General features: G+C 44.3%; 1 protein-coding gene across 2 annotated transcripts in view; it reads left to right on the top strand.

The window, feature by feature from the left end:
• Positions 1 to 27,320, top strand: part of TMEFF2 (transmembrane protein with EGF like and two follistatin like domains 2) — an 895,617-nt gene that overhangs the window by 113,016 nt on the left and 755,281 nt on the right. For both annotated transcript variants that reach the window (XM_066577156.1, XM_066577157.1), the window contains exon 3: positions 6,371 to 6,500. In XM_066577156.1, coding sequence (XP_066433253.1) covers positions 6,371 to 6,500 — 130 coding nt within the window. The remainder of the gene's footprint in view (positions 1 to 6,370; positions 6,501 to 27,320) is intronic.

Raw genomic sequence — 27,320 nt, forward strand, 5'->3', positions numbered from 1 at the left:
TCCCTTTAATATTGTAGTTATGTATACGTTCAGGATAGCGTCATAACTTTCACCTGACTCTTTTCTGCTCTAATAGATTTAGTTCTATGTTACAAGCTTTCTTTGTACAACTGTTTTTATGTTATTTAAATCTTTATCCTCTTTATTCATAAGAATGATCAATTTCTAGGATTCTAGAATTCATCTCAATTTTCAGGAATTAATAACATATAGTCTCCCAATCTGACCTTGTCGAGCAGTAGCATATTTATTTATCGTGTTTTACATTTACAGTTGTCCTTGTGTGGATAGGTATACGCTGGGTACACTCTCTGGTGAACAGGATCACATAAATGAACCGGTCACCACACAACATTCATAAATGAACTATCCAGGCCATTTCTTATAAATAATAGACTAGGCTCCCTCAACACCCCGTCCTCTTCAGCCACTCAGACTTTCTCTTCTACTTTGGGCGGTTGTGATGTTTAACCAAATTTCAAGTGAAATTAAAATCCCACACTAATTGACATTCTTCTTCACGATTTTTTTAGAGAGCTCAGGCCCTAAAACAGTAAATCGGCAACAATTGGTAAGTGAGGCCGGCCAATTCACATTTGTCTGGGTTATTTTTTGATCTTTACCATAAAATCGTGAAGATAATTGTCTAATGATAAATCTCAAGTGTGATTGATTTATGTAGCAAGACATTCCTCAAAGGTATCATTGAATCTATGAAGAGCTCCAAAAGAAAAAAAAACAACATTATTTTGGTAGCCTAGTCAATGTTCTGACTGCAACCTCATTGAGCTATTGTGTCAGGACTTCAAATTAATCCTTCTAATTTGATAGAAATGCATCAATTCTACAAACGAGACTAGGCCAACATATCTGCAGACAAGATGAAAGTCGGATCTGCAGTTATTGGGTGTGTTTTTTAAAATAGATATGTTAGCATTTCCCATTTATAAAGGCGTTCTCTGAGTTCTAGCTTCTCATACATGTGCTCACCAATCCCTGCCCCTGCTGTGTGCTGTGGCACTGCTCCAAGTTAGTCTTCCCCAGGCTGCTTATGGGATGTCACAGACACTGCAGCACTCCAACGCTGAGCTCAGTTATTGGCTGCAGCTCCTGAAGTCCCGTAAACTTGTTGGACTGCAGTCGGTAAACAAACTCAGGTATGGAGGACCGAGCCGCAGTGGGGAGAGGTAAGTATATGTCTGATTGTTATGTTACTGCATGCAGAAGAGGCGCTACCTATAAGCTATAACTCAGACAACCCCTTTAAATAAAGATCAATCACTGTATAATGAAAGGTTATGCACATTTATAATATACTAGCTGATATACCCGGCTTCGCCCGAGTTAATTTGGTACTGGTGTTTATCTGGTGTTCACACGGAAAATCTTATGAAGTCGTGGTTACTTTAGAGATACCGAGGAAAAAAATATGTTCACTATTTTGCATAGTTCTCTGTGTTACCCAGGAAACACCACGGGGAGGCAACCATGCAACGTTTCCTTTATATAACATGACTAAACTAATACATGGAATGACGGGACTGGAATACCCGGAGAGGCTATCCAAATTGGGATTATGCACCCTGGGAAAAAGACGGCTAAGAGGTGATCAAATAACCATGTATAAGTACATGAGGGGACAACACATGGATCTCTCCCAAGATCTGTTTACATCCAGGACCGCGACGGTAACAAGAGGACATCCGCTACGATTAGAGGAAAGTAGGTTTCATCACCAACATAGAAGGGGATTCTTTACTGTAAGAGCAGTTAGACTGTGGAACTCTCTGCCGGAGGATATGGTGATGGCAAAATCCATAGAGGAGTTTAAAAGGGGACTTGATGTCTTTCTGGAGAGGAAGGACATTATAGGATACAAGTCTTAGGTTAATTGTCAATCCGGGTATACAGGCAGGTAGGAACTATTAGGGGTTGATCCAGGGAACAGTCTGATTGCCATTAGGGAGTCAGGAAGGAATTTTTTCCCCAAAAGGGCTAAATTGGTTTCTGCCCTTTAGTTTTTTGCCTTCCTCTGGATCAACACAGGAGGATAGACAGGCTGGACTAGATGGACATTGTCTTCATTCAGCCTTACATACTATGTTACTATGTTACTATGACATCAGGAAGTGAGAGAATTAGATTACGAACATAAAATTTGGACGCTAATTCTTTTGCGCTTAGAATTGAATAATCGAGTTGGGACCCATTAGCTTTTCCTATTTATGATATAATAATCAATATCCGTGCTAAATTTCACGTTTCTATGACATTGGGAAGTGAGAGAATTAGATTCCGTACGTAAAATTTAGACACTAATTCTTTTGCGCTTAGAATTGAATAATCAAGTTGGAATCCATTACCTTTTCCTATTTATGACATAATCAATGCTCGTGCCAAATTACATCGGGAAGTGAGAGAATTAGATTACGTATGTAAAATTTGGACGCTAATTCTTTTGCGCTTAGAATTGAATAATCGTGTTGGGACCCATTAGCTTTTCCTATTTATGACATAATCAATGCTCGTGCCAAATTTTAAGTTTCTATTACATCGGGAAGTGAATTAGATTTTGTATGTAAAATTTGGACGCTAATTCTTTTGCGCTAGTATTGAATAATCGAGTTAGGATCCCTTTACTTTTCCTATTTATGACATAATCTGTGCTTGTGCCAAATTTCATGTTTCTACGACATCTGGAAGTTGGAGAATTAGTGGCGAGTCAGTCAGTCAGTCAGTGAGGGCTTTTGTCTTTATATATGGATTGGAGTTTCAATTGCTAACCATTTTCAATATCTCTGCATGCTGTCAGCGAGTAGAAACCTTCTTGGTTGGACCAAAATCCTGAAAAGCCCCACAAACTTATTACTTCCCACATATAAAATATCCAACATATTGTATATCAAAGGAAATCGACCTGTCCTGCTACTGTATTTAGGATTGTCTAAACTGAACGAATTGCAGAAAAGCCCAAGTTGCGAGAAGTGCAAGAGTGGATTCCTAAGACTACAGCACAAACCTGCGTGGGTGACAACCAGATTTGGGTGTGGATTTCTGTGGAAATGGTACAGAAATGATTCTGTTCTTTGTGGGTATATTTATTTGTGGCGTATTTTCATGCCATGTGTGAATCCACCCTTACGCCTGTAAAGAATTGCAGCTTTTGGATGTAAAAGAGAATGCTTCCATTCACTGGTAGCAAGTAGAGGTATTAGACACATTGAGAAATTGAAACACAAAATATACAAGATGGTTTCAGTGAAAACTGATCAGTTGTATAGGACCTCTTTCACACAAGCGTATATCGGCCGCTGTTTTTATGGCCGGGCAGTATACGCTACGATCTGAGGAGTTAAAACTCATGAACGGGCGCACAAATCTAATGTTTGTGCCTGTTCAGTCAGCATGGGCCCCGGCACATATATGCCAAGGCCGTCATTCCGTTGCCCCTTCCCTCCCCCTTGACGGCTCACCTCCTCTCTCCTCCCCTCCGGCTGATTGCAATGGGAGGGGGCAGGATTGGTGCCTCCTACCGTCGTGGTTAGCCGGAGGAGACTAAACTGCTAAACTCCCTCCCACCTCCCTTCTGCGGAGCTCCCATAGGAGCCCATGCAGCGGCCGATGTATTCTGGCCCAAAAGATAGTTCCATCTTTTGGGCCCAACGTAAAAACGCTCGGTGCTATATTGGCCGGCCGGGCACCTTTACACCGCGGGAATCCAGTGCATCAGATCACAGCATATATCGTCCGACTCTGAAAACAGAGGGCCGATATACGCTCATGGGAACAAAGCCTACGTTTGAGGAACTCATGGTCTGGGAAACAACAACTAGAGGCCAATTCCTATCTGTTTGGAGCAAATGGTCCACATTTAGACAATCGCTTTAGTAACTTGCCCTCCCCCCACCTCCCACCATGAGTGCTGAATATAACGAGGGAGTCATTGTACTCTATTACCTCGGTCATTCTAGGTGCTTCTTCCTCATGTCCTGGCATTACTCTAAGGCCTTAGTCACACGGGCGCATCGGCACCCGTACATCGGCGCCGATGCGCCCGCGTAACTGCAGGAAGGAGACGGACGTACCTGCAGACGGCCGTCTCTCTGCAGCGCTGGAGGAAAGAACATATGACCGGCTTCATTGCTGCAGCCACACGGGCGCATCGCCGCCGGTGTACGGGTGCCGATGCGCCCGTGTGACTGAGGCCTAATATAGTTTTGCAGTCCACATTCCACATTCATAAAGTGGTCTTACCTTGATGCCCTTATATATATATTTACAATACTGTAATCCCTCACCTTGTGACGTTCTCTACTTGCATGTGTTTGACGTGTTGCTGTACATCTACTGTCTATTTATACAAATCTTACTGAGAAAGTTTTTGAATCTCAATAAAAAAGATTTGAGAAAAAAAAAATTAGAAGCTTGCGGAAGTTTTCTTGTAGCTTCTGGATATAAACATTCATGCAGCAATTATCCGCATTCTGGCTGTAAAATTCATTTTAATTGACTTTCAGAAGAGACAAATACATTATTTTTCGCCATAACCTCCCTGCTTCTCACTACACTTTGTCCATCTGCCAACACGCGTTTATATTCCCTCATTAAAAGATGTTTTAGGCTGAGCTGCGAGCCATGGACACACCACTGTGGTTCAACCTCTTCATCAGACGTGATCCTCCATCCTCTTAGGGCTTCTTTCAGGAGACCAAACAGGTGATCAGGACTATGGGGAGGATGCTTTCACACCTTAAAATGATCCATAAAATCAGTTCACGTGCGTTCTGTGCTGTCAACAGTCATGGACATGGCTGATACTTGTGTGACCATCCTTGAACTTCTCCATCCATTCATACATACTACTTCATGACAAAACACTTTCTCCATGCTGTACACACAGTCCTCAATAAATATGGGCGCTGCAGTCACAAATTAACTGATGTAATATGTTCAAACCTGCACAGCAGTGACTGGAGGGATAGTGACCTACAATAGAAAGTGTTGATAAGACAGTGCGGCCAACAGAACTTATAATATAACTAGAGTGTAGATACTTTTTGACTCCCCCTCTTATATTAGAAATGTGCTTAGATATTGAAGCAACCCTCTGGTTTCAGGACAAAATTTTGTTCTGGGACTGAAGGAAACAGTTAAATTTCCTACTGCTGGTCTTCTGTGCTAATGCCCCCTTTGACCCTCAGGTTCTGGATCTTGTTATCAGGTGTCTAAGATGGCTATTGCAATCTTCAGATGACCTAATCCCAACAGAGCACCGGTAATGCACTATACCTGCTCTCTGATTGGCCAGCATGACTCACATGATCAGCACTGGCCAATTCAAAAGCAGTGCACGATGTGCATTAAGCAGCTAGAAAATTGCTGTGGCCATCTAGGACAATGGAAAACAGGATCCCAGATTGGTGGATCAGAGGGACATCTGCATAGAAGAACGACAGCAGGTAACATACTCCTCTCCCTTTAGTCTATGGACAGAACTTAGAAGCATAGTACTGTAGGCTGAAAAAAGACTTGTGTCCAACCAGTTCAGCCTGTTACCCCCAATGTTGATCCAGAGGAAGGCAAAAACCCCAATGAGGTAGAAGCCAATTTTCCTTATTTTAAAGGGAAAAATTCCTTCCCGACTCCAATCTGGCAATCGGAATAATCTCTGGATCATTGACCCTTCTGAGTAATCAGTGATACAACATGTAATATTATTACACTCCAGGCCCATCTTGTACTTTTAGTGAGTTCCCCATCACCACATCATCAGGCAGAGAGTTCCATAGTCTCACTGCTCTCACCGTAAAGAATTGTCCAGAAACAGGAGGGCTGCTGTAAATATAGCCCAAAAAGCCCCCATATTGTCTCCTTCACAATAACAATGAGGATCGATGTTCTAGTTTACTACAAATCACAGTTTAACTTTAAAATATAAATGATTGCACAATGTGTCTTCGGGAATTGATGGAACTACTTTTTACATTTGGATGCAGTCAGTGAAAGTGAAAGAAAATGGTGTGCTGTAAATGGATGATAGTAATAAAACCTTTATTAAGATGCAAGGTATCTATAACTCTCCACTCGGAAACTGCACTGCTTTGCAAAACTGAAAAATTGGGGACGTAATTCTCATTTAAAAAAGTGATGACAGAGATATGCAAATGTTGTCTTGTGTTTCCCAGTAGACCAACTGTGCATCCAGAAGTGCTGGTGTAGCAGAGACCTGACCATATATATAGTGGAAGCACAGAGCTGTTTCTGGAAATGGCACTGTATATGCACAGATCTGCACACATCACAACACTCGCATGCAGAATTAACGGATGGGAGCGATGCGACAGTAAAGAGCCTTTCTTGTTTCCCGCAGTGTCAGCATGATTACATCCCTGTGTGTGGTTCAAATGGAGTCACTTACCGAAATGAATGCTACTTAAGAGGAGCTGCCTGTAAACAGCAGAGTGAGATCCTGGTGGTGTCTGAAGGCTCATGTGTAACAGGTAGGTACGCCACTTGCTGTATGTATGGCACATTATATGCATGATGTTGGTCCTTGTTCTATTATATACAATTTCTTTCTGGATTGGGTAGATTGACTAGGTGCGAAGAGAAGAAGAGTTATTGCAGTGCTCTGCTCCATGGTGCCCAATACATGGGGCCAGGCTCAAGTCACAAAGTCCATCACATTTATTAGATGTGTGGAATACTTTTTGGGCAAAATGCGGATATAAAGTAGATGCATCCCACGACCCGATCAAAAAGCGGCTTCTCTCGTGTTAAAGTATTGTCATGTTTAATGACTATTCTTGCCATAAAGTGATAAGTATGCCTTTGCTGCACTTAGTGGCATAGCCTATTTGGGGGATTTGGGGCGATTTTCATCTCCACTTTTCAAAAGCCACAACTTTTTTATTTTTCCATTAACATGGCCGTATGAGGGCTTGTTTTTTGCGTGCAGCTGTAGTTCTTATAGGTACAAGGTTTTGGGTAAATAAGAGGAGAAAGCGCACAAAAATGAAAAGGGGTAAGCGGAACTATTTTTATATTTATTTCCCAGTACTTCTGTACTGCAGTGCATTATCACTATTGATAGCGATCACAGGCCATGGCAAACTTGGACAGCATTGTTTAGTTTGCAGTTGCCATTGCAACCCATTGGCCCTCCACAATTGCATGGCAGAGGGCCATAACATCACAGAGGAAGCACACTTCCTCTATGAACCCTTTAAATGCCATGATCCACATTGACGCATCAGAAGGCTGGCTGTCAATCACAACTGGCTTGTGGGGGCAGAGCTTCTGAGCCTGCATCAGCCATAGGATGCAAATGTACACCCATGTGCGGGAACTGCTTCCCACTCATGTTTATGCCCTGGGGCAGGAAAGAAGTAAAGAGAGTTTATCAGCTCTTATGAGTCCCATAAACTTTTGGGCTTACCTTCTCCTCCTTTTCCCCTCTGTGCACTTAGAATAAGAGAACTAGCCCTCTCATTCTACACACCAAGTAGCCCGCTGGATGTATTGCAGGGGCGGCTTTGATATCGCACAGCGAGGGGACGACTGTGAAGGTAAGTATAAGACTCACATGCCTGGACTCAGCGTTTATGTCAACGTCTGTGAGACCATAAGTTTAGTTTATGGGGCTCTTAGGAGCTGATCGATTCTCTTTAAGGACACAACCTATTTTGGACTGCCCGATTTTTCAAATCTGATGTGTTATGTGGTAAAGAGATTGGAAATATTTTACTATTCCATCCTTTAGGGTTAAAAATACCATATGTCAAGGTCTCTATGGATGCACCTCAGGGTTACCAACCTCTTGGCTGCCCCGACTTGTTATGGATACATACAAACTTTTTTTAAGGCCATACCCAACATATAACAAACACTCTTTAGGGTGGTTTCATATACAGTGTATTTTTGGCAGTTTTTCAGGTAGGTTTTTGAGCCAAGGCCAGGAGTAGACTTAAAAGGAATTGGGAATATGGAAGAAGGTCTTATACTGCTTACTAATGGATACACTTCTGGCTTAGTCTAAAAAAAATTACATCAAAAACTCCAGTGAAATAAAAAAAACCTGTGTGTAAAATCACGCTGCAATAGACTATAGTACAAAAAATGCCTGTTGTCTGCAAAGACACTAAAAAAAGAAGTATTGGTAAAGGGGTCGTCTAGAGAAATGCACCTTTAAACGTTATGGCAAAATCACTTTAAAGAATAAAACAAATGGATGCTTCCCTTCCTCAGCCCCAGCAATCTAATTCTGAAGCCACACCATTTACGCGATCTTTGTTGCCAGCGGAAGTCAGGTGAATACCCCCTGCCAATCAGGGGCCACAGCATCTTCTACTAATTGTCCTGGCATCAGTGCTCATATCGTGGGAGTTTGGAATGGTGATACTGTTGCCTCTGATTGGCAGGTGGAGGTCACCTGATTTCCGCTGTCAACAGAGATTGGGTGAATCCTGAGGCTGCAGCGCTGGATCGCATGTGATGGGTAAGTGCCTGTTTGTTTTATTGTTCTAGGTCATGTTTCTGTAAATTTAAAAAGTTCATTTGTAATCAGACAGCCCCTTTAAAGGGATTTCTCTGGGAATTGCCATATGGCAGAATGTTCATAAGAGCATGGAGAAGAGCAACCCTATTCCTTATGCTGACAGATGTTTACTTGCAGTGGACAAACGGACATTTGTGGGAGGCACAATAGAGGGGGATTCTTTCACATGTTTGGCATGACCCAAACTGCTAGTTGGTGACTTTGTGTTAAGCACATTATATTCGGTAGATGTTGGTAATGCAGTTCCCTAATGCTTCTATAAAGTATCTCGCAGGTAGACAGGCATTTTAATACAGATGTGTTAAAACTCCAGATTCATAAAGCCAGCTCTGTGATACTCAGCATTGCCCACATTCCTGACATATAAGCCACAGCTGCTTTGCTATAGTATAGTGCTGGGAGAAAACTGTGATGTCAGCAATTTCTGCTGCCATGGCCAAAGTTCAAGACCCGAAACATAGAACAAGGAGTAGGAGCAGCCACGTATTAAGCTAGAGAGGATGTTGGGAGTGACACCAGTCCTGTCTGTCCATGGGGTTGGACCAGAAAATGTAGATGTAGCATGCACCAAACTAATGTTTAGCACACTACATCTGTTTATTCAATGTTCAGAGTGTTGACATATACTTACTGTTGGACTATGCAAATTGCGTTGGACTATGCAGCATGTTAACGGTGTAGCATACTGCAAAATTCACTTTGGAAAGTGCTGGATCTGTATAACAGAGAGTACCACCTCTCTAACCTATTCTACAGGCAGCTACGGCTGTGCCGTGTGCATATAATATACCAGCCTGGGTACCCGATACAGAACACGTGCAATACAAAACGTGACATTTTAAGTAAGAAAAGAGGATATCAGAACGTACGCATAAATACATGGTAGGACACCTATGCTCATTAATGCTATGTTAATGTATTAACTTAAAATAGGCAAATTCAATGATCCTTGTGTTGATTCTCGAGTCGGACATTAGTTTGCCCCGGTGTCTCAACTAGTCGAGCGGCGGCTTGTCGAGTGCGTTGATTCTCAATTCAGACGTAAGTTTGCTCCAGCACTGCAGCTACTTGAGCAGCTGCTACTTTAAGTGCATCTGCTGTCCTTCTGCCCAAACAGGTCCTTCGCTTGGTTGGCATCTTATATCTAAAACACCAAATCTGTTTGTTTGTGTCATATACAAATTCCCAGTTCTGGTGCGATTTTAATAAAATTTGGCATTTTTTGTCAGTGGTTTGCCAAAAGCAACCAATCATAGCTCAACTTTCATTTCTAATTCTTCTGAGGTTAAATAAAAGCTGTGCTGTGATTGGTTGCTATGGGCAACAGTTTTCAATCCTCAGTTCTGAGATAAAATGAAAGCTGCTCTGTGATTGGTTGCTATGGCTAACAAAAACTTTTTTTTTACTGTTTGTTGATTTCCTGTTAGAAAGTTTGGATAAATGAGGGCCGGTGTTCATAAATTTGTTCCATGTACTTCTGTCTGGGGATCATTTTTGCAAACTGTTATCCACACGGACACCCAAGGCCGAATTAGGAAGGACAAATGGGCCAATGATTGGTGGCTCCACCAGGGTTAGACTGGGGCTAAAAAAGCAGTCCTGAAACACAAATTTTCAATGTTCAGTCTGACTCTTCTAGTGGAAATTACTTGTTGAAATAACCAGGAATACTAACTAGAGTATGTAGAATCCATTGGGGAACGCAAATTTGGGGGTTGCTGCATTAAAATCCAAGTAAAGGCAAAAAAATGCAAATAGGGTTGCCAAGACAACAACATTTCTAACTTTTTTTAGCCTATAGCCTTCTCCGGGTTGAGATTATACTGTGTGCAAACTTTCATGTCAATCAGTCGTACAGTTTGTGCGTGACACTCGAACAAACAAAAAGACATTGATAAATATATAGATGACCTTCCTCCTTAGTTATCATAACACCGGGCCCCCCATCCAATGATGGTAAAAGGCTAATGTTTAAATCTGTATCGTGGACCCCCAGAGTGAGTGATGTGTGAGCTGCTTATTGTACAATAGAGCTAATGTAGCCCCCAAAGATGTCTTCTAATTGTACTCACATCTATCAGATTGAAGATTCAGCTAAGCCCTTTACTTATGATCACATGATTCTATTTTATTATTGTTGTATTTATGCGATCTGACCTTAGGGGATCTGAGAAGCAGACACATTCACATTAGCAGTTTTAGGAGTTTTTTATGCTGTAGCAGTAGATACTCATTTTAAATGGTTCTTTACTGAAATAATAACGATCTTCAGTAAATCTTTTGTCTGCATAATGAACGCTTGGGCTCCGATCAAGGCTCATGCTTTTCTTAGCTCACACAACCAGATTTAGGCATATTTATGAGAAATAGGAGTTGGGTTTCTACAATTTGAAAACACTTCATGCAGCAAAAAATATACATTTTTAAACGTAATTTCAAGTGAAAAATGACAGCATTATCACAGCTTTGATATTATTTGACCCAGTGATTTGTTATTTTTTTCCATAGTCTGAGCCAGGAAAGATAATTTCTCAAACTTATCTGGAGGCAAATTGGCACCGTCTTGATACCCGTCTCTAGATCAATGCCCCATGAAAATAATGGGTTGAACTTAATCTAGTTTCTATGTTGCTAACCATGTAACTATGCAATTCTGTCTTCAAATTGAATTTTAGTAAGTATACTTGAAGTCGACACATTGCCAGAACTATATCTCTACCATACAAGAACAGCATGACAGAACATATACTCAGTGGTTACTATTTGAGGCTGACCTGCCCATTATTGTAGATATCCTATATTGACAAAAGTATTTGGACAAACTTCAAAGGTGATGAAATTCGATATTATCCACATTTTTCAATACAATGTTTGGTCGCCTTTTGCCTCAATGATTGCAGTAACCCTCCTAGGCATGTTTTCCACTGAATTCCAATAGATGTGTGGAGAAAACTGCCTCCATACCACAGAGAGAGCTTCAAATAGTGATAAGTAGGATGATGGACATATTGGGTGTTTTAGTTCGTTCCAAGGATGCTCGATGGGATTAAGATCTAAACTTTGGCCTGGGCAATGAACTTAGCAGAAATTCTGCTTCTCAAACCAAGCCTCCATACTGCATGCTCTATGACGCTGTGCTCGGTCATGTTGGTAAAGATATGGAGCTGTACCAAAGTATTGCCACAGGTAATGCCCCCTTTCCAGAATGTCTCTATATCCATTGGAGTTGAAGGTGGACTTCACTATAACCAATGGCCCTTCTAATCCAGTTTGCCTGACAGCACAGGATCGGTGGGTGTCCCAATACTTTTGTTAACTTAGTGTTCGTACTCAATTATGTGGCAGCAGCTCAATACATAAAGGCATGAGGACGTAGTAAAAAGGTTCAGTTATTGCTCAAACCAAGCAGCACAATGGAAGTGTTATGTGTTCCAAAAGATTCTTTTAGTAAAATGATTGTTTCAGGCAGGGTGGTTTGAGTATTCGTGTTCTCTCATTTTTTTCTCCATTACTTCAGGATTACAGTGTTTTTGGTGTAGTCTGAAGCGCTATTGCCATCAAAAACACTGGAACCTTGACACTCATTCTTCATGATTAATCTGAAGAAGAATTACAATACTGTGAATAATATTGTCATCAAATCTCATTGGATTTTCACGTAGAATATTTTTTGGTTTTCCAAAAAATGATTCCCCAAATAAAACATCCAGTAACATGAGTTCTGTGAGGAAATATCAATTTGACCATTGGAAAATTATTAAAACGTTTAGTTTGTATTAGAGGATCTGTAACATTATTTACTTAAAGGGGTTGTCTCGCGAAATCAAGTGGGGTTATACACTTCCGTATGGCCATATTAATGCACTTTGTAATGTACATCGTGCATTAATTATGAGCCATACAGAAGTTATTCACTTACCTGCTCCGTTGCTGGCGTCCTCGTCTCCATGGTTCCGTCTAAATTCGCTGGTGGCTTGCTTTTTTAGACGCGCTTGCGCAGTCCAGTCTTCTGCTCTGAGCACGAGCCACTTCAGTGTGCTCGCCGCTACAGCTCTTCTGCGCATGCGCAGACGAGCTGTATCTTCTCGGGAGCGCGCTGGAGCGGCCATTCTGCTACCATCCTCTCTTAGAGGAAGGTGCAGAGCCGCCCAGCCGTGCCGAGAAGCCGCCCAGCCGAGCCGCCCAGGTAAGTGACGGGTGACGGACTGACGAGGATGACGCGTGACTGACTGCCGCTGTGGCCCCGGGGCCTATCGCTGGGCCCCGGGGCCTATCGCTGGGCCCCGGGGCCTATCGCTGGGCCCCGGGGCCTATCGCTGGGCCCCGGGGCCTACCGCTGGGGAGCCGGGGCGTAGCGCGGGGAAGCCGGGGCTAGCTCGGGGGAGCTGGGGGCTAGCGCCGGTTACCTGCTGCCTGGCGGTGGGTGACTGGTCGGCCGCGTTCAATCCCGGGGTCCGGTCGGCGGCTGCGGGGCGTCTGGTTGTCAGGGAGACACAGCTGGTAGCATCTCGGGAGCGCGCACGTCGGGCTGCAGCAAGCGACGGGAAAAGAGCCAGCGGCCATTTGGGGAAACTTTTTATAAGTTGCTGAAACGCTGGAACTGTAAGTAGAAACCAGCTAGAAAAGTCATTTACAGGGGGGCTTAGTAATGTATGCTTAATTAGGGGGACTGGGAAAAAAAAAATTCACTGCTTCCTCGAGACAACCCCTTTAAACATACAGCAGTATACTGCAATAAAAAAGTTTGAGCTAGCTTGCACATACAATAAACTAATGACCCTTGACTGGTTTACTGAGATGTTAGCATAGTGTAGTTGTGAGTGAAGTCACTCTTATGCTATGCCTCAGGTAACCAAATTGTTTTAAACAGGAAAATATGAGCTCAGAGAAGCCAATAAAAGACACCCGTTTACAGTGTGTATACCACAGAAAATCTAGCTTTGCTTAGCGGGAAAAGCTTTATATAGTATTCAAACAAATGAAAGTGGCACATTCAGATACATTACAACATTTGGTGTGCTGATACGTCATTAGGGAGTGGTTATGATGTAAACAGAAGAGGTAACTTTACACAGACATGCTCAATAGATTCCAAAGCCAGTCTGTGTGTTCTTTCTTTCAAGCTCCTCTGTTGGTATCTTCTGCTGATAGAACACCAGTCTGACCTGTTTATATAAACAATACATTGCTCCCTCCTTTCATATAGGGGATGGTCCCTTTCCCAGGAGGTTTAAAGACTATAGACACAAGTATTGTCTTCCAGCTTAAATCCACACTGCTCAACAACCGATAATACACACACAAAATGGCAACCTCTCCTTCTTCCACTGTCCTCTCCCACATAGTCAAACCTTTAATTCAATATACTTGTTTCTTGTAATCTTTCTGACGCAATGTTTTTTTTTTTTCATGCACTTTTTGGGCAATAATACTGGCTAAATATAATTTCTATTTCAAACGGCAGAAGATAATTAAAATCATTACAAATATTATTTTTATTATGTTAAGTCATCAAATTTTCTTTTTTGCTTAGCTTTTATTTCTTTAAGCAAATTTAATATGAAATTTCTGTTGTATTTTACAGATCTTATTAAAAAACTATGATTGTTTTCCTTAAAATTTATTTCATTTTATTTACAACTAGCTTACCCGTCGCGCGTTGCTGCGAAGACAGACATACATACATACATACATTCGTTTTTATATATCTAGATAACAACCAATCACAGCGCAGCTTTCAAGTTACCTCAGCAGTATAAGAAATAGCAGCCAATCACAGCACAGCTTTCATTTTACCTCAGCATTCTCAATATCCAGCAATTGTCTTGCGAAACGTTCGGCGGATGCATCATTTTGCAGTTGAACACGCATCCCGTTGCTCGTAATGCCTTTTGCTTTTGTGCATAACTGGCGACGATGCTCCCACGCGCGCCACCTATCGTAGGATAGATGTACTATGCCAGTAATCTTCGGAGGAGTGTACTCAACAACTTCCCAAAGCTTCATGGTGATTATATGAATGGTGTAGTAATGCATAAAGAACAGGTAGACAGACAGTCATTCATTTATATATATATATATATATATATATATATATATATATATATATATATATGAGAAAACAGGAAGTGAGAGAATTAGATTCCGTACGTAAAATTTGGCTGCTAATTGTTTAGCGCTTAGCATTAAATAATCGAGTTGGGACCTATTAACTTTTCCTATTTATGACATAATCAATGCTCATGCCAAATTTCAAGTTTCTATTACATTGGGAAGTAAGAGAATTAGATTTCGTACGTAAAATTTGGACGCTAATTTTTTTGCGCTGAGAATTGAATAACCGAGTTGGGACCCTTTAACTTTTCCTATTTATGACATAATCAATGCTCGTGCCAAATTACATCGGGAAGTGAGAGAATTAGATTCCATACGTAAAATTTGGACGCTAATTTTTTTGCGCTTAGAATTGAATAATCGAGTTGGGACCGATTAGCTTGTCCTATTTATAAAATAATCAATGCTCGTGCCAAATTTCAAGTTTCTATGATATTGGGAAGTGAGAAAATTAGATTCCGTACGTAAAATTTGGACGCTAATTCTTTGGCGCTTAGAATTGAATAATCGAGTTGGGACCCATTAACGTTTCCTATTCAGGACATAATCAATGCTCATGCCAAATTTCCAATTTCTATGACATTGGAAAGTGAGAGAATTAGATTCCGTACGTAAAATTTGGACGCTAATTCTTTGGCGCTTAGAATTGAATAATCAAGTTAGGACTAAAGATGAGCGAACGTACTCGTCCGAGCTTGATATTCGTGCGAATATTAGGGTGTTCGGGATGCTCGTTACTCGTAACGAGCACCACGCGATGTTCGGGTTACTTTCAGTTTCCTCTCTGAGACGTTAGCGCGCTTTTCTGGCCAATTGAAAGACAGGGAAGGCATTACAACTTCCCCCTGTGATGTTCAAGCCCTATACCACCCCCCTGCTGTGAGTGGCTGGGGAGATCAGATGTCACCCGAGTATAAAAGTCGGCCCCTCCCGCGGCTCGCCTCAGATGCCTTGTGAGTTAGCTGAGGGAAAGTGCTGCTGCTGGTGCTGCTGTAGGGAGAGTGTTAGGAGTGAGTGTAGGCTTCAAGAACCCCAACGGTCCTTCTCAGGGCCACATCTATCCGTGTGCAGTACTGTGGAGGGTGCTGTTAGCAGTGTTGCACAATTTTTTTTTTTTTCAAAATCGGCAGTCTGCAGAGCATTGCGCCTTGCAGTAATACTACAGGGACAGAAGTGGTGGTTAGGTAGGGAGAGTGTTAGGAGTGAGTGTAGGCTTCAAGAACCCCAACGGTCCTTCTTAGGGCCACATCTATCCGTGTGCAGTACTGTGCAGGCTGCTGTTAGCAGTGTTGCATATTTTTTTCTTTTCAAAATCGGCTGTCTGCAGAGCATTGCGCCTTGCAGTAATACTACAGGGAGAGAATTGTGTAGGCAGGGCCAGAAGACATATATTATTGATTGAATATAGTCAGTGGGCCCTCCGTTTCCAAAAAAGGGAAAAATTGTATTTGTCCTGCAGTCTTGCGCCAATTTATTTCCTGCCTGGGAAAAGTAACTGCTCTGCTGCACTACATATAACTGCATTTCTGTGCAACACATATCTTATCTGATTGTATATAGTCAGTGGGCCCTCCGTTTCCCAAAAAGGGAAAAATTGTATTTGTCCTGCAGGCTTGCGCCAATTTATTTGCTGCCTGTGAAAAGTCTCCGCTCTGCTGCACTTCATATAACTGCATTTCTGTGCAACACATATCTTATCTGATTGAATATAGTCAGTGGGCCCTCCGTTTCCCAAAAAGGGAAAAATTGTATTTGTCCTGCAGGCTTGCGCCAATTTATTTGCTGCCTGTGAAAAGTCTCCGCTCTGCTGCACTTCATATAACTGCATTTCTGTGCAACACATATCTTATCTGATTGAATATAGTCAGTGGCCCTCTGTTTCCCAAAAAGGGAAAAATTGTATTTGTCTTGCAGGCTTGCGCCAATTTATTTGCTGCCTGTGAAAAGTCTCCGCTCTGCTGCACTTCATATAACTGCATTTCTGTGCAACACATATCTTATCTGATTGAATATAGTCAGTGGGCCCTCCGTTTCCCAAAAAGGGAAACATTCTATTTGTCCTGCAGGCTTGCGCCAATTTATTTGCTGCCTGTGAAGAGTCTCCGCTCTGCTGCACTTCATATGACTGCATTTCTGTGCAACACATATCTTATCTGATTGAATATAGTCAGTGGGCCCTCCGTTTCCCAAAAAGGGAAAAATTGTATTTGTCCTGCAGGCTTGCGGCAATTTATTTGCTGCCTGTGAAAAGTCTCCGCTCTGCTGCACTTCATATAACTGCATTTCTGTGCAACACATATCTTATCTGATTGAATATAGTCAGTGGGCCCTCCGTTTCCCAAAAAGGGAAACATTCTATTTGTCCTGCAGGCTTGCGCCAATTTATTTGCTGCCTGTGAAAAGTCTCCGCTCTGCTGCACTTCATATGACTGCATTTCTGTGTAACACATATCTTATCTGATTGAATATAGTCAGTGGGCCCTCCGTTTTCCAAAAAGGGAAAAATTGTATTTGTCTTGCAGGCTTGCGCCAATTTATTTGCTGCCTGTGAAAAGTCTCCGCTCTGCTGCACTTCATATAACTGCATTTCTGTGCAACACATATCTTATCTGATTGAATATAGTCAGTGGGCCCTCCGTTTCCCAAAAAGGGAAACATTCTATTTGTCCTGCAGGCTTGCGCCAATTTATTTGCTGCCTGTGAAAAGTCTCCGCTCTGCTGCACTTCATATGACTGCATTTCTGTGCAACACATATCTTATCTGATTGAATATAGTCAGTGGGCCCTCTGTTTCCCAAAAAGGGAAAAATTGTATTTGTCCTGCAGGCTTGCGCCAATTTATTTGCTGCCTGTGAAAAGTCTCCGCTCTGCTGCACTTCATATAACTGCATTTCTGTGCAACACATATCTTATCTGATTGAATATAGTCAGTGGGCCCTCCGTTTCCAAAAAAGGGAAAAATTGTATTTGTCCTGCTGTCTTGCGCCAATTTATTTCCTGCCTGTGAAAAGTCTCCGCTCTGCTGCACTTCATATAACTGCATTTCTGTGCAACACATATCTTATCTGATTGAATATAGTCAGTGGGCCCTCCGTTTCCCAAAAAGGGAAACATTCTATTTGTCCTGCAGGCTTGCGCCAATTTATTTGCTGCCTGTGAAGAGTCTCCGCTCTGCTGCACTTCATATGACTGCATTTCTGTGCAACACATATCTTATCTGATTGAATATAGTCAGTGGGCCCTCCGTTTCCCAAAAAGGGAAAAATTGTATTTGTCCTGCAGGCTTGCGGCAATTTATTTGCTGCCTGTGAAAAGTCTCCGCTCTGCTGCACTTCATATAACTGCATTTCTGTGCAACACATATCTTATCTGATTGAATATAGTCAGTGGGCCCTCCGTTTCCCAAAAAGGGAAACATTCTATTTGTCCTGCAGGCTTGCGCCAATTTATTTGCTGCCTGTGAAAAGTCTCCGCTCTGCTGCACTTCATATGACTGCATTTCTGTGTAACACATATCTTATCTGATTGAATATAGTCAGTGGGCCCTCCGTTTTCCAAAAAGGGAAAAATTGTATTTGTCTTGCAGGCTTGCGCCAATTTATTTGCTGCCTGTGAAAAGTCTCCGCTCTGCTGCACTTCATATAACTGCATTTCTGTGCAACACATATCTTATCTGATTGAATATAGTCAGTGGGCCCTCCGTTTCCCAAAAAGGGAAACATTCTATTTGTCCTGCAGGCTTGCGCCAATTTATTTGCTGCCTGTGAAAAGTCTCCGCTCTGCTGCACTTCATATGACTGCATTTCTGTGCAACACATATCTTATCTGATTGAATATAGTCAGTGGGCCCTCTGTTTCCCAAAAAGGGAAAAATTGTATTTGTCCTGCAGGCTTGCGCCAATTTATTTGCTGCCTGTGAAAAGTCTCCGCTCTGCTGCACTTCATATAACTGCATTTCTGTGCAACACATATCTTATCTGATTGAATATAGTCAGTGGGCCCTCCGTTTCCAAAAAAGGGAAAAATTGTATTTGTCCTGCTGTCTTGCGCCAATTTATTTCCTGCCTGTGAAAAGTCTCCGCTCTGCTGCACTTCATATAACTGCATTTCTGTGCAACACATATCTTATCTGATTGAATATAGTCAGTGGGCCCTCCGTTTCCCAAAAAGAGAAAAATTGTATTTGTCCTACAGGCTTGCGCCAATTTATTTCCTGCCTGGGAAATCACTGGTAATACAGCATGCTGAGGGGTAGGGGTAAGCCTAGAGGACGTGGACGTGGCCGAGGACGCGTAGGCCCAAGTGAGGGTGTGGGCACAGGGCGAGCTCCTGATCAAGGTGTATCGCAGCCGACTGCTGCGCGATTAGGAGAGAGGCACGTTTCTGGCGTCCCCACATTCATCGCCCAATTAATGGGTCCACGCGGGAGACCTTTATTAGAAAATGAGCAGTGTGAGCAGGTCCTGTCGTGGATGGCAGAAAGTGCTTCGAGCAAGCTATCATCCACCCACAGTTCTGCGCCGTCCAGTGCTGCAAATCCAAATCCTCTGGCTGCTACTCCTCCTTCCTCCCAGCCTCCTCACTCCACTACAATGACACATGCTCAGGAGCGGGCAGACTCCCAGGAACTGTTCTCGGGCCCCTGCTCAGATTGGGCAGCAGTGGTTCCTCTCCAAGCAGAGGAGTTTATCGTCACTGATGCCCAACCATTCGAAAGTTCCCGGGGTCCGGGGGATGAGGCTGGGGACTTCCGGCAACTGTCTCAAGACCTTTCAGTGGGTGAGGAGGACGATGACGATGAGACACAGTTGTCTTGCAGTGAGGTAGTAGTAAGGGCAGTAAGTCTGAGGGAGGAGTGCACAGAGGATTTGGAGGAAGAGCAGCAGGACGATGAGGTGACTGACCCCACCTGGTGTGCAACGCCTACACAGGACAGGTCTTCAGAGGGGGAGGCACGGGCAGCAGCAGGGCAGGTTGCAAGAGGCAGTGCGGTGTCCAGGGGTAGAGCAGGGCCAGACCGAATAATCCACCAAGTGTTTCCCAAAGCACACCCTCGCGCCATGCCACCCTGCAGAGGCCGAGGTGCTCAAAGGTCTGGCAGTTTTTCACAGAGACGCCTGACGACCGACGAACAGTGGTGTGCAACCTTTGTCGCGCCAAGATCAGCTGGGGAGCCACCACCAACAGCCTCACCACCACCAGCATGCACAGACATATGATGGCTAAGCACCCCACAAGGTGGGACGAAGGCCGTTCACCGCCTCCGGTTTGCACCGCTGCCTCTCCCCCTGTGCCCCAACCTGCCACTGAGATCCAACCCCGCTCTGAGGACACAGGCACTACCGTCTCCTGGCCTGCACCCACACCCTCACCTCCGCTGTCCTCGGCCCCATCCACCAATGTCTCGCACCGCACCGTCCAGCCGTCGCTAGCGCAAGTGTTTGAGCGCAAGCGCAAGTACGCCGCCACGCACCCGCACGCTCAAGCGTTAACCGTCCACATAGCCAAATTTATCAGCCTTGAGATGCTGCCGTATAGGGTTGTGGAAACGGAGTCCTTCAAAAGTATGATGGAGGCGGCGGCCCCGCGCTACTCAGTTCCCAGTCGCCACTACTTTTCCCGATATGCCGTCCCAGCCCTGCACGACCACGTCTCCCGCAACATTGTACGCGCCCTCACCAACGCGGTTACTGCCAAGGTCCACTTAACAACGGACACGTGGACAAGCACAGGCGGCCAGGGCCACTACATCTCCCTGACGGCACATTGGGTGAATTTAGTGGAGGCTGGGACAGAGTCAGAGCCTGGGACCGCTCACGTCCTACCCACCCCCAGAATTGCGGGCCCCAGCTCGGTGCTGGTATCTGCGGCGGTGTATGCTTCCTCCACTAAAGCACCCTCCTCCTCCTCCGCAACCTCTGTCTCGCAATCAAGATGTGTCAGCAGCAGCAGCACGTCGCCAGCAGTCGGTGTCGCGCGGCGTGGCAGCACAGCGGTGGGCAAGCGTCAGCAGGCCCTGCTGAAACTACTCAGCTTAGGAGATAAGAGGCACACGGCCCACGAACTGCTGCAGGGTCTGACAGAGCAGACCGACCGCTGGCTTGCGCCGCTGAGCCTCCAACCGGGCATGGTCATGTGTGACAACGGCCGTAACCTGGTGGCGGCTCTGCAGCTCGGCAGCCTCACGCACGTGCCATGCCTGGCCCACGTCTTTCATTTGGTGGTTCAGCACTTTCTGAAAAGCTACCCACGCTTGTCAGACCTGCTCGGAAAGGTGCGCCGGCTCTGCGCACATTTCCGCAAGTCCCACACGGACGCTGCCACCCTGCGCACCCTGCAACATCGCTTTAATCTGCCAGTGCACCGACTGCTGTGCGACGTGCCCACACGGTGGAACTCTACGCTCCACATGTTGGCCAGGCTCTATGAGCAGCGTAGAGCTATAGTGGAATACCAACTCCAACATGGGCGGCGCAGTGGGAGTCAGCCTCCTCAATTATTTTCTGAAGAGTGGGCCTGGTTGGCAGACATCTGCCAGGTCCTTGGAAACTTTGAGCAGTCTACCCAGGTGGTGAGCAGCGATGCTGCAATCATTAGCGTCACCATTCCTCTGCTATGCATCTTGAGAAGTTCCCTGCAAAGCATAAAGGCAGATGCTTTGCGCTCGGAAACGGAGGCGGGGGAAGACAGTATGTCGCTGGATAGTCAGAGCACCCACCTGTCTATATCTCAGCGCATTCAGGAGGAGGAGGAGGAGCATGAGGAGGATGAGGAGGAGGGGGAAGAGACAGCTTGGCCCAATGCTGACGGTGCCCCTGCTGCTTGCCTGTCATCCTTTCAGCGTGTATGGCCTGAGGAGGAGGAGGAGGAGGAGGAGGAGGAGGAGGATCCTGAAAGTGATCTTCCTAGTGAAGACAGCCATGTGTTGCGTACAGGTACCCTGGCACACATGGCTGACTTCATGTTAGGATGCCTTTCTCATGACCCTCGCGTTACACGCTTTCTGGCCACTACGGAATTACTGGGTGTACACACTGCTCGACCCACGCTATAAGGAGAACCTTCCCACTCTCATTCCCGAAGAGGAAAGGGGTTCGAGAGTGTTGCTATACCACAGGACCCTGGCGGACAAGCTGATGGTAAAATTCCCATCCGACAGCGCTAGTGGCAGAAGGCGCAGTTCCGAGGGCCAGGTAGCAGGGGAGGTGCGGAGATCGAGCAGCATGTACAGCCCAGGCAGTGCAACAGTCTTTAAGGGCCTGGACAGCTTTATGGCTCCCCACCAAGACTGTGTCACCGCTCCCCAGTCAAGGCTGAGTCAGCGGGAGCACTGTAAAAGGATGGTGAGGGAGTACGTACGACCGTCCTCCGTGACGCCTCTGCCACCTACAACTACTGGGTGTCGAAGCTGGACACGTGGCCTGAACTCGCGCTGTATGCCCTGGAGGTGCTTGCTTGTCCTGCGGCTAGCGTCTTGTCGGAGAGGGTGTTTAGTGCGGCTGGGGGAATCATCACAGATAAGCGTACCCGCCTGTCAACCGACAGTGCCGACAGGCTAACACTCATCAAGATGAACAAAGCCTGGATTTCCCCAGACTTCTCTTCTCCACCAGCGGACAGCAGCGATACCTAAGCAATACGTAAGCTGCACCCGCGGATGGAAGCATCGTTCTCTCTCACCATCCAAAACGGGGACATTTCTGCTTCATCAATCTGTGTATAATATTCCTCCTCCTCCTCCTGCTCCTCCTCCTGAAACCTCACGTAATCACGCTGAACGGGCAATTTTTCTTAGGGCCACAAGGCTCACTCATATAATTTTTCTAAAATTTTTTTATACGTTTCAATGCTCTTAAAAGCGTTGGAACTTTAACTTGAAACAATTTTTCGTTAAACTGGGCTGCCTCCAGGCCTAGTTACCACTTAAGCCACATTAACCAAAGCGATTAATGGGTTTCACCTGCCATCTTGGTTGGGCATGGCCAATTTTTACTGAGGTACATTAGTACTGTTGGTACACCAATTTTTTTGGGCCCTCACCTACAGTGTAATCATAGCAATTTCTATGTTCTTCGCCTGCACTCATGGTACAGAAAGGTGTGTGGGGTTGGCCTACACTTTAGCTACATAAATGTAACTTGGGCCTTGGCTATACTGCAGCTACTGAAATGGAACTAAGACTGCGCTCCCACTATACTGCTGCTTCGGAATTGTTCCTGGGGCCTGTGTAGGCTGCTACTATTACTTAAATGGAACTTAGACTATGCTCCTCCTATACTGCTGCTTCGGAATTGTTACTGGGGCCTGTCTTGAGTGCTACTATTACTGAAATGGAACTAATACTGTGCTCCCCCTATAATGCTGCTAGTGATATGTTAGTGGGGCCTGTCCTAATGCTACGCCTGAAATGTTACGAATTATGGGGTCTGCCTATACCGCTGCTAATGGTATGTCTCTGGGGTGTGGAAACAGAGGCTTCCCAAAGACATGATGGCGGCGAGGCCATTTCCCACCAACGCGGTTACTGTTAAGGTGCATATAACCACGGACACGTGGAGAGGACACGTAGTGCCTCAAAAACATCCCCCGCCACGGCCCACTTAATCCTGGCCACATTCCGAAAACCAACAAAATAAAACCGCGCTACTAGGTCCGCAGTCACCACCACATTACCACCAACGCGATTACTGTTAAGGTGCATATAACCACGGACACGTGGAGAGGACACGTAGTGCCTCAAAAACATCCCCCTCCTCCTCCAACAATGAAAACATTCTTGGCAAATGCCTTTGCATTGGTTCGTCTGGTGGCAGTCCAAGAATTTCACCTTTACCGACACAACAAGAGAGCCCCCCCCACCATCCCCCCGCCACGGCCCACTTAATCCTGGCCACATTCCGAAAACCAACAAAATAAAACCGCGCTACTAGGTCCGCAGTCACCACCACATTACCACCAACGCGGTTACTGTTAAGGTACATATTACCAGTCTGACTGGGGCATGCAGACACCTTGACAGAATGAATAGTGTGTGGCACATAGGTTCCCCATTGCTATGCCCACGTGTGCAGCTCCTGATGGCGGTGGCACAGGATTATATTTCTCATTGCTTCTGTACAGCATTGTGGGCTATCGCCCCACCACTTTTAAAGAGGGTCGCTGCCTAGCCGTGCCACCCTCTGCAGTGTGTGCCTGCAGTTCCTCCTCATGGCAGACGTACTTATAAATAGACATGAGGGTGGTGTGGCATGAGGGCAGCTGAAGGCTGCGCAGGGACAGTTTGGTGTGCGCTGTGGACACTGCGTCGTGCAGGGGGGAGGGGGGTTGGGCAGCATGTAACCCAGGAGAAGTGGCAGCAGAGTGTCATGCAGGCAGTGATTGTGCTTTGTTGTAGGTAGTGTGGTGCTTAGCTAAGGTATGCCATGCTAATGAGGGCTTTTCAGAAGTAAAAGTTGTTGGGAGGGGGGGGGGCACTCTTGCCGGTATTGTGGCTTAATAGTGGGACCTGTGAACTTGAGATGCAGCCCAACATGTAGCCCCTCGCCTGCCCTATCCGTTGCTGTGTCGTTCCCATCACTTCCTTGAATTGCCCAGATTTTCACACATGGAAACCTTAGCGAGCATCGGCGAAATACAAAAATGCTCGGGTCGCCCATTGACTTCAATGCGGTTCGTTATTCGAAACGAACCCTCGAGCATTGCGAAAATTTCGTCCCGAGTAACGAGCACCCGAGCATTTTGGTGCTCGCTCATCTCTAGTTAGGACCCATTAACTTTTCCTATTTATGACATAATCAATGCTCATGCCAAATTTCAAGTTTCTATGACATTGGGAAGCGAGAAAATTAGATTCCGTACGTAAAATTTGGACGCTAATTCTTTTGCGCTTAGAATTGAATAATCGAGTTGGGACCCTTTAACTTTTCCTATTTATGACATAATCAATGCTCGTGCCAAATTACATCGGGAAGTGACATAGTAACATAGTAACATAGTTCGTAAGGCTGAATGAAGACAATGTCCATCTAGTCCAGCCCGTCTAGCCTCCTGTTTTGTTGATCCAGAGGAAGGCAAAAAACCCCAAGAGCAGAAGCCAATTAGCCCTTTTGGGGAAAAAATTCCTTCCCGACTCCCTAATGGCAATCAGACTGTTCCCTGGATCAACCCCTAATAGTTCCTACCTGCCTGTATACCCGGATTAACAAATAATCTTAGATTTATAGCTTATAATATCCTTCCTCTCCAGAAAGACATCTAGTCCCCTTTTAAACTCCTCTAAGGATTTTGCCATCACTACGTCCCCAGGCAGAGAGTTGCACAGTCTAGCTGCTCTAACAGTAAAGAATCCCTTTCTATGTTGGTGATGAAACTTGCTTTCCTCTAAACGTAGCGGATGCCCTCTTGTTACCGTTGCAGTCCTGGGTATAAACAGATCCTGGGAGAGATCCTTGTATTGTCCCCTCATGTGCTTATACATGGTTATTTGGTCGCCTCTTAACCTTCTTTTTTCCAGACTAAATCGTCCCAATTTTGATAGCCTCTCTGAGTATGCCACTCCTGTCATTCCATGTATTAGTTTAGTTGCCCTTCTTTGAACCCCCTCCACTACCATAGCATCTTTCCTGAGCACCGGTGACCAGAAAATTAGATTCCGTATGTAAAATTTGGACGCTAATTCTTTGGCGCTTAGAATTGAATAATCGAGTTGGGACCCATTAACGTTTCCTATTCATGACATAATCAATGCTCGTGCCAAATTTTAAGTTTCTATGACATTGGAAAGTGAGATAATTAGATTCCGTACGTAAAATTTGGATGCCAGTTCTTTTGCACCAGAATTCAATAATCGAGTTGGGACCCATTAGCTTTTCCTATTTATGACATAATCAATGCTCCTGCCAAATTTCATGTTTCTACGACATTGGGAAGTGAGAGAATTAGTGGCAATGATGGAAATCGAACCATCTACGTAGGGGGGGGGGGGGGCGCAACTGTCGACGATGCTCGCACGCGCGCCACCTATCGTAGGATAGTTGTACTATGCCTATAATCTTCCCAGGAGTGTACTCAACAACTTCCCAAAGTTTTATGGCGATCGGATGAATGGTGTAATAGCGCATAAAGGACAAACAGACAGACACACACGCATACATTCAATTTTATATATATAGAATACATTTGTGATATTGATTAGCAACTTTTTGTTGACATTTTTGTGATATTTCTTAACTTCTCGGCTAATTTTTCAATTTAAATATTTTTTTTTAAGTTATTTATTCTCTCTCATTTTTGCTCTTCTTTGCAACTTCCACTGCGTCTTGTGTCATCTAGCTTAATTTGTAAGCTTGTTACATTTTCCATGTTTGTTTCTTATTTACTTAATACTTGGAGTTGCTTGCATAATCCATCTACAACTCTAGTAATTGCAGTAGTTTTTTTTCAGATTGGTTACTTTTTTTTTAGATGCAGGGTATATTCCCCAAGTCATTGAAGTCTGAACATTTGGTTGTTTTTCCAAGTTATGACACTGAAGATCTCTTAGTGGTTCTGATACCTGGAATAGAGGTCTAAGTGATATTTCAGCATTTATTACTTCGTTGCTGGATAGGGTACAAATGTTAGATCAGTGGGTTCAAACCACTGGGATGCCCATCCATCACTAGAACACTGGACTTTACTCTCATGAGCCCCACAGCTACTTTACTGTTGCTTGGATGAGTTTGAAAAGAGCTCCAGTAAACCGTGAACTTTACCAATCCATTCAAACTTTCAAACAGCCAAGCACAGGACATAAAACATAGCCAAGCGCAAAGTGATAAAGCATAGATAAGGAGGCAACAAAAGACAAAACCTATTGCATACAGATGAGGGGAAAAAAACTAAAACAGATGTCTATATATGGTATTCTAACTTGGTTTTCAATTCCCAGTCATTGTTATAAAGAGTCTGTCATTGACTTGCAGTAATGCTGCCTATCAATAGGTGGTGCTGCAGAGCTATTGTTCCATCTTTCCTATTTGCATATTTCCCAGAGGAGCATGAATGTCCTTATAAGGCTCCTCACCCACCTTCTAGGTGCTCTCCTTAAGGAGAAACAATACCCTTCCCAACCAAGAGAATTGAATCATGTTATGGGGGGAGTGAAGGCAAGTGAAAACATAAAGAAGAAATGGAATGCGATCAGGGGAGAAAGATATGAAGAGAACAAATGGAAGATAGTAAATCAGTAAATATATAAATTAGAATTAACATCTGCTAATGTATATATTCATCAGGTTGCGAGAGGGGGAGTGCTGTAAAATCTGATTTACTTTTGCATGACTTCTTGCATCCTGCTTCTTCATATTTTGGGAATACTGAAGATTTGGCAAAAGGTCGGATTCTCGCAATTTTGTGGCACTTTTTTGCTTCTTTTCACAGATTTTTTTTTTTAAGTTCAAAAAGCTCTGGCCATACTGCATATTTTTTTTTAAGCCTGAGGTGAACTGTTGAAAATGCAATGTATAAAGTCATTTGGTTGGTGGAGTTTCTGTGGCATTTTTGCTTTTAGTTGCATTTAATTCAAACTCCTTCATGCACTTGGTAGATTTTGGGGGGCCAATTTTTCCAATGGCTTTTCTATTGGACTTGCAAATCACCAGACAAACAC

Source organism: Eleutherodactylus coqui, chromosome 8 (genome assembly GCF_035609145.1).
Source record: "Eleutherodactylus coqui strain aEleCoq1 chromosome 8, aEleCoq1.hap1, whole genome shotgun sequence".
In the NCBI taxonomy this organism is placed as follows: domain Eukaryota; kingdom Metazoa; phylum Chordata; class Amphibia; order Anura; family Eleutherodactylidae; genus Eleutherodactylus; species Eleutherodactylus coqui.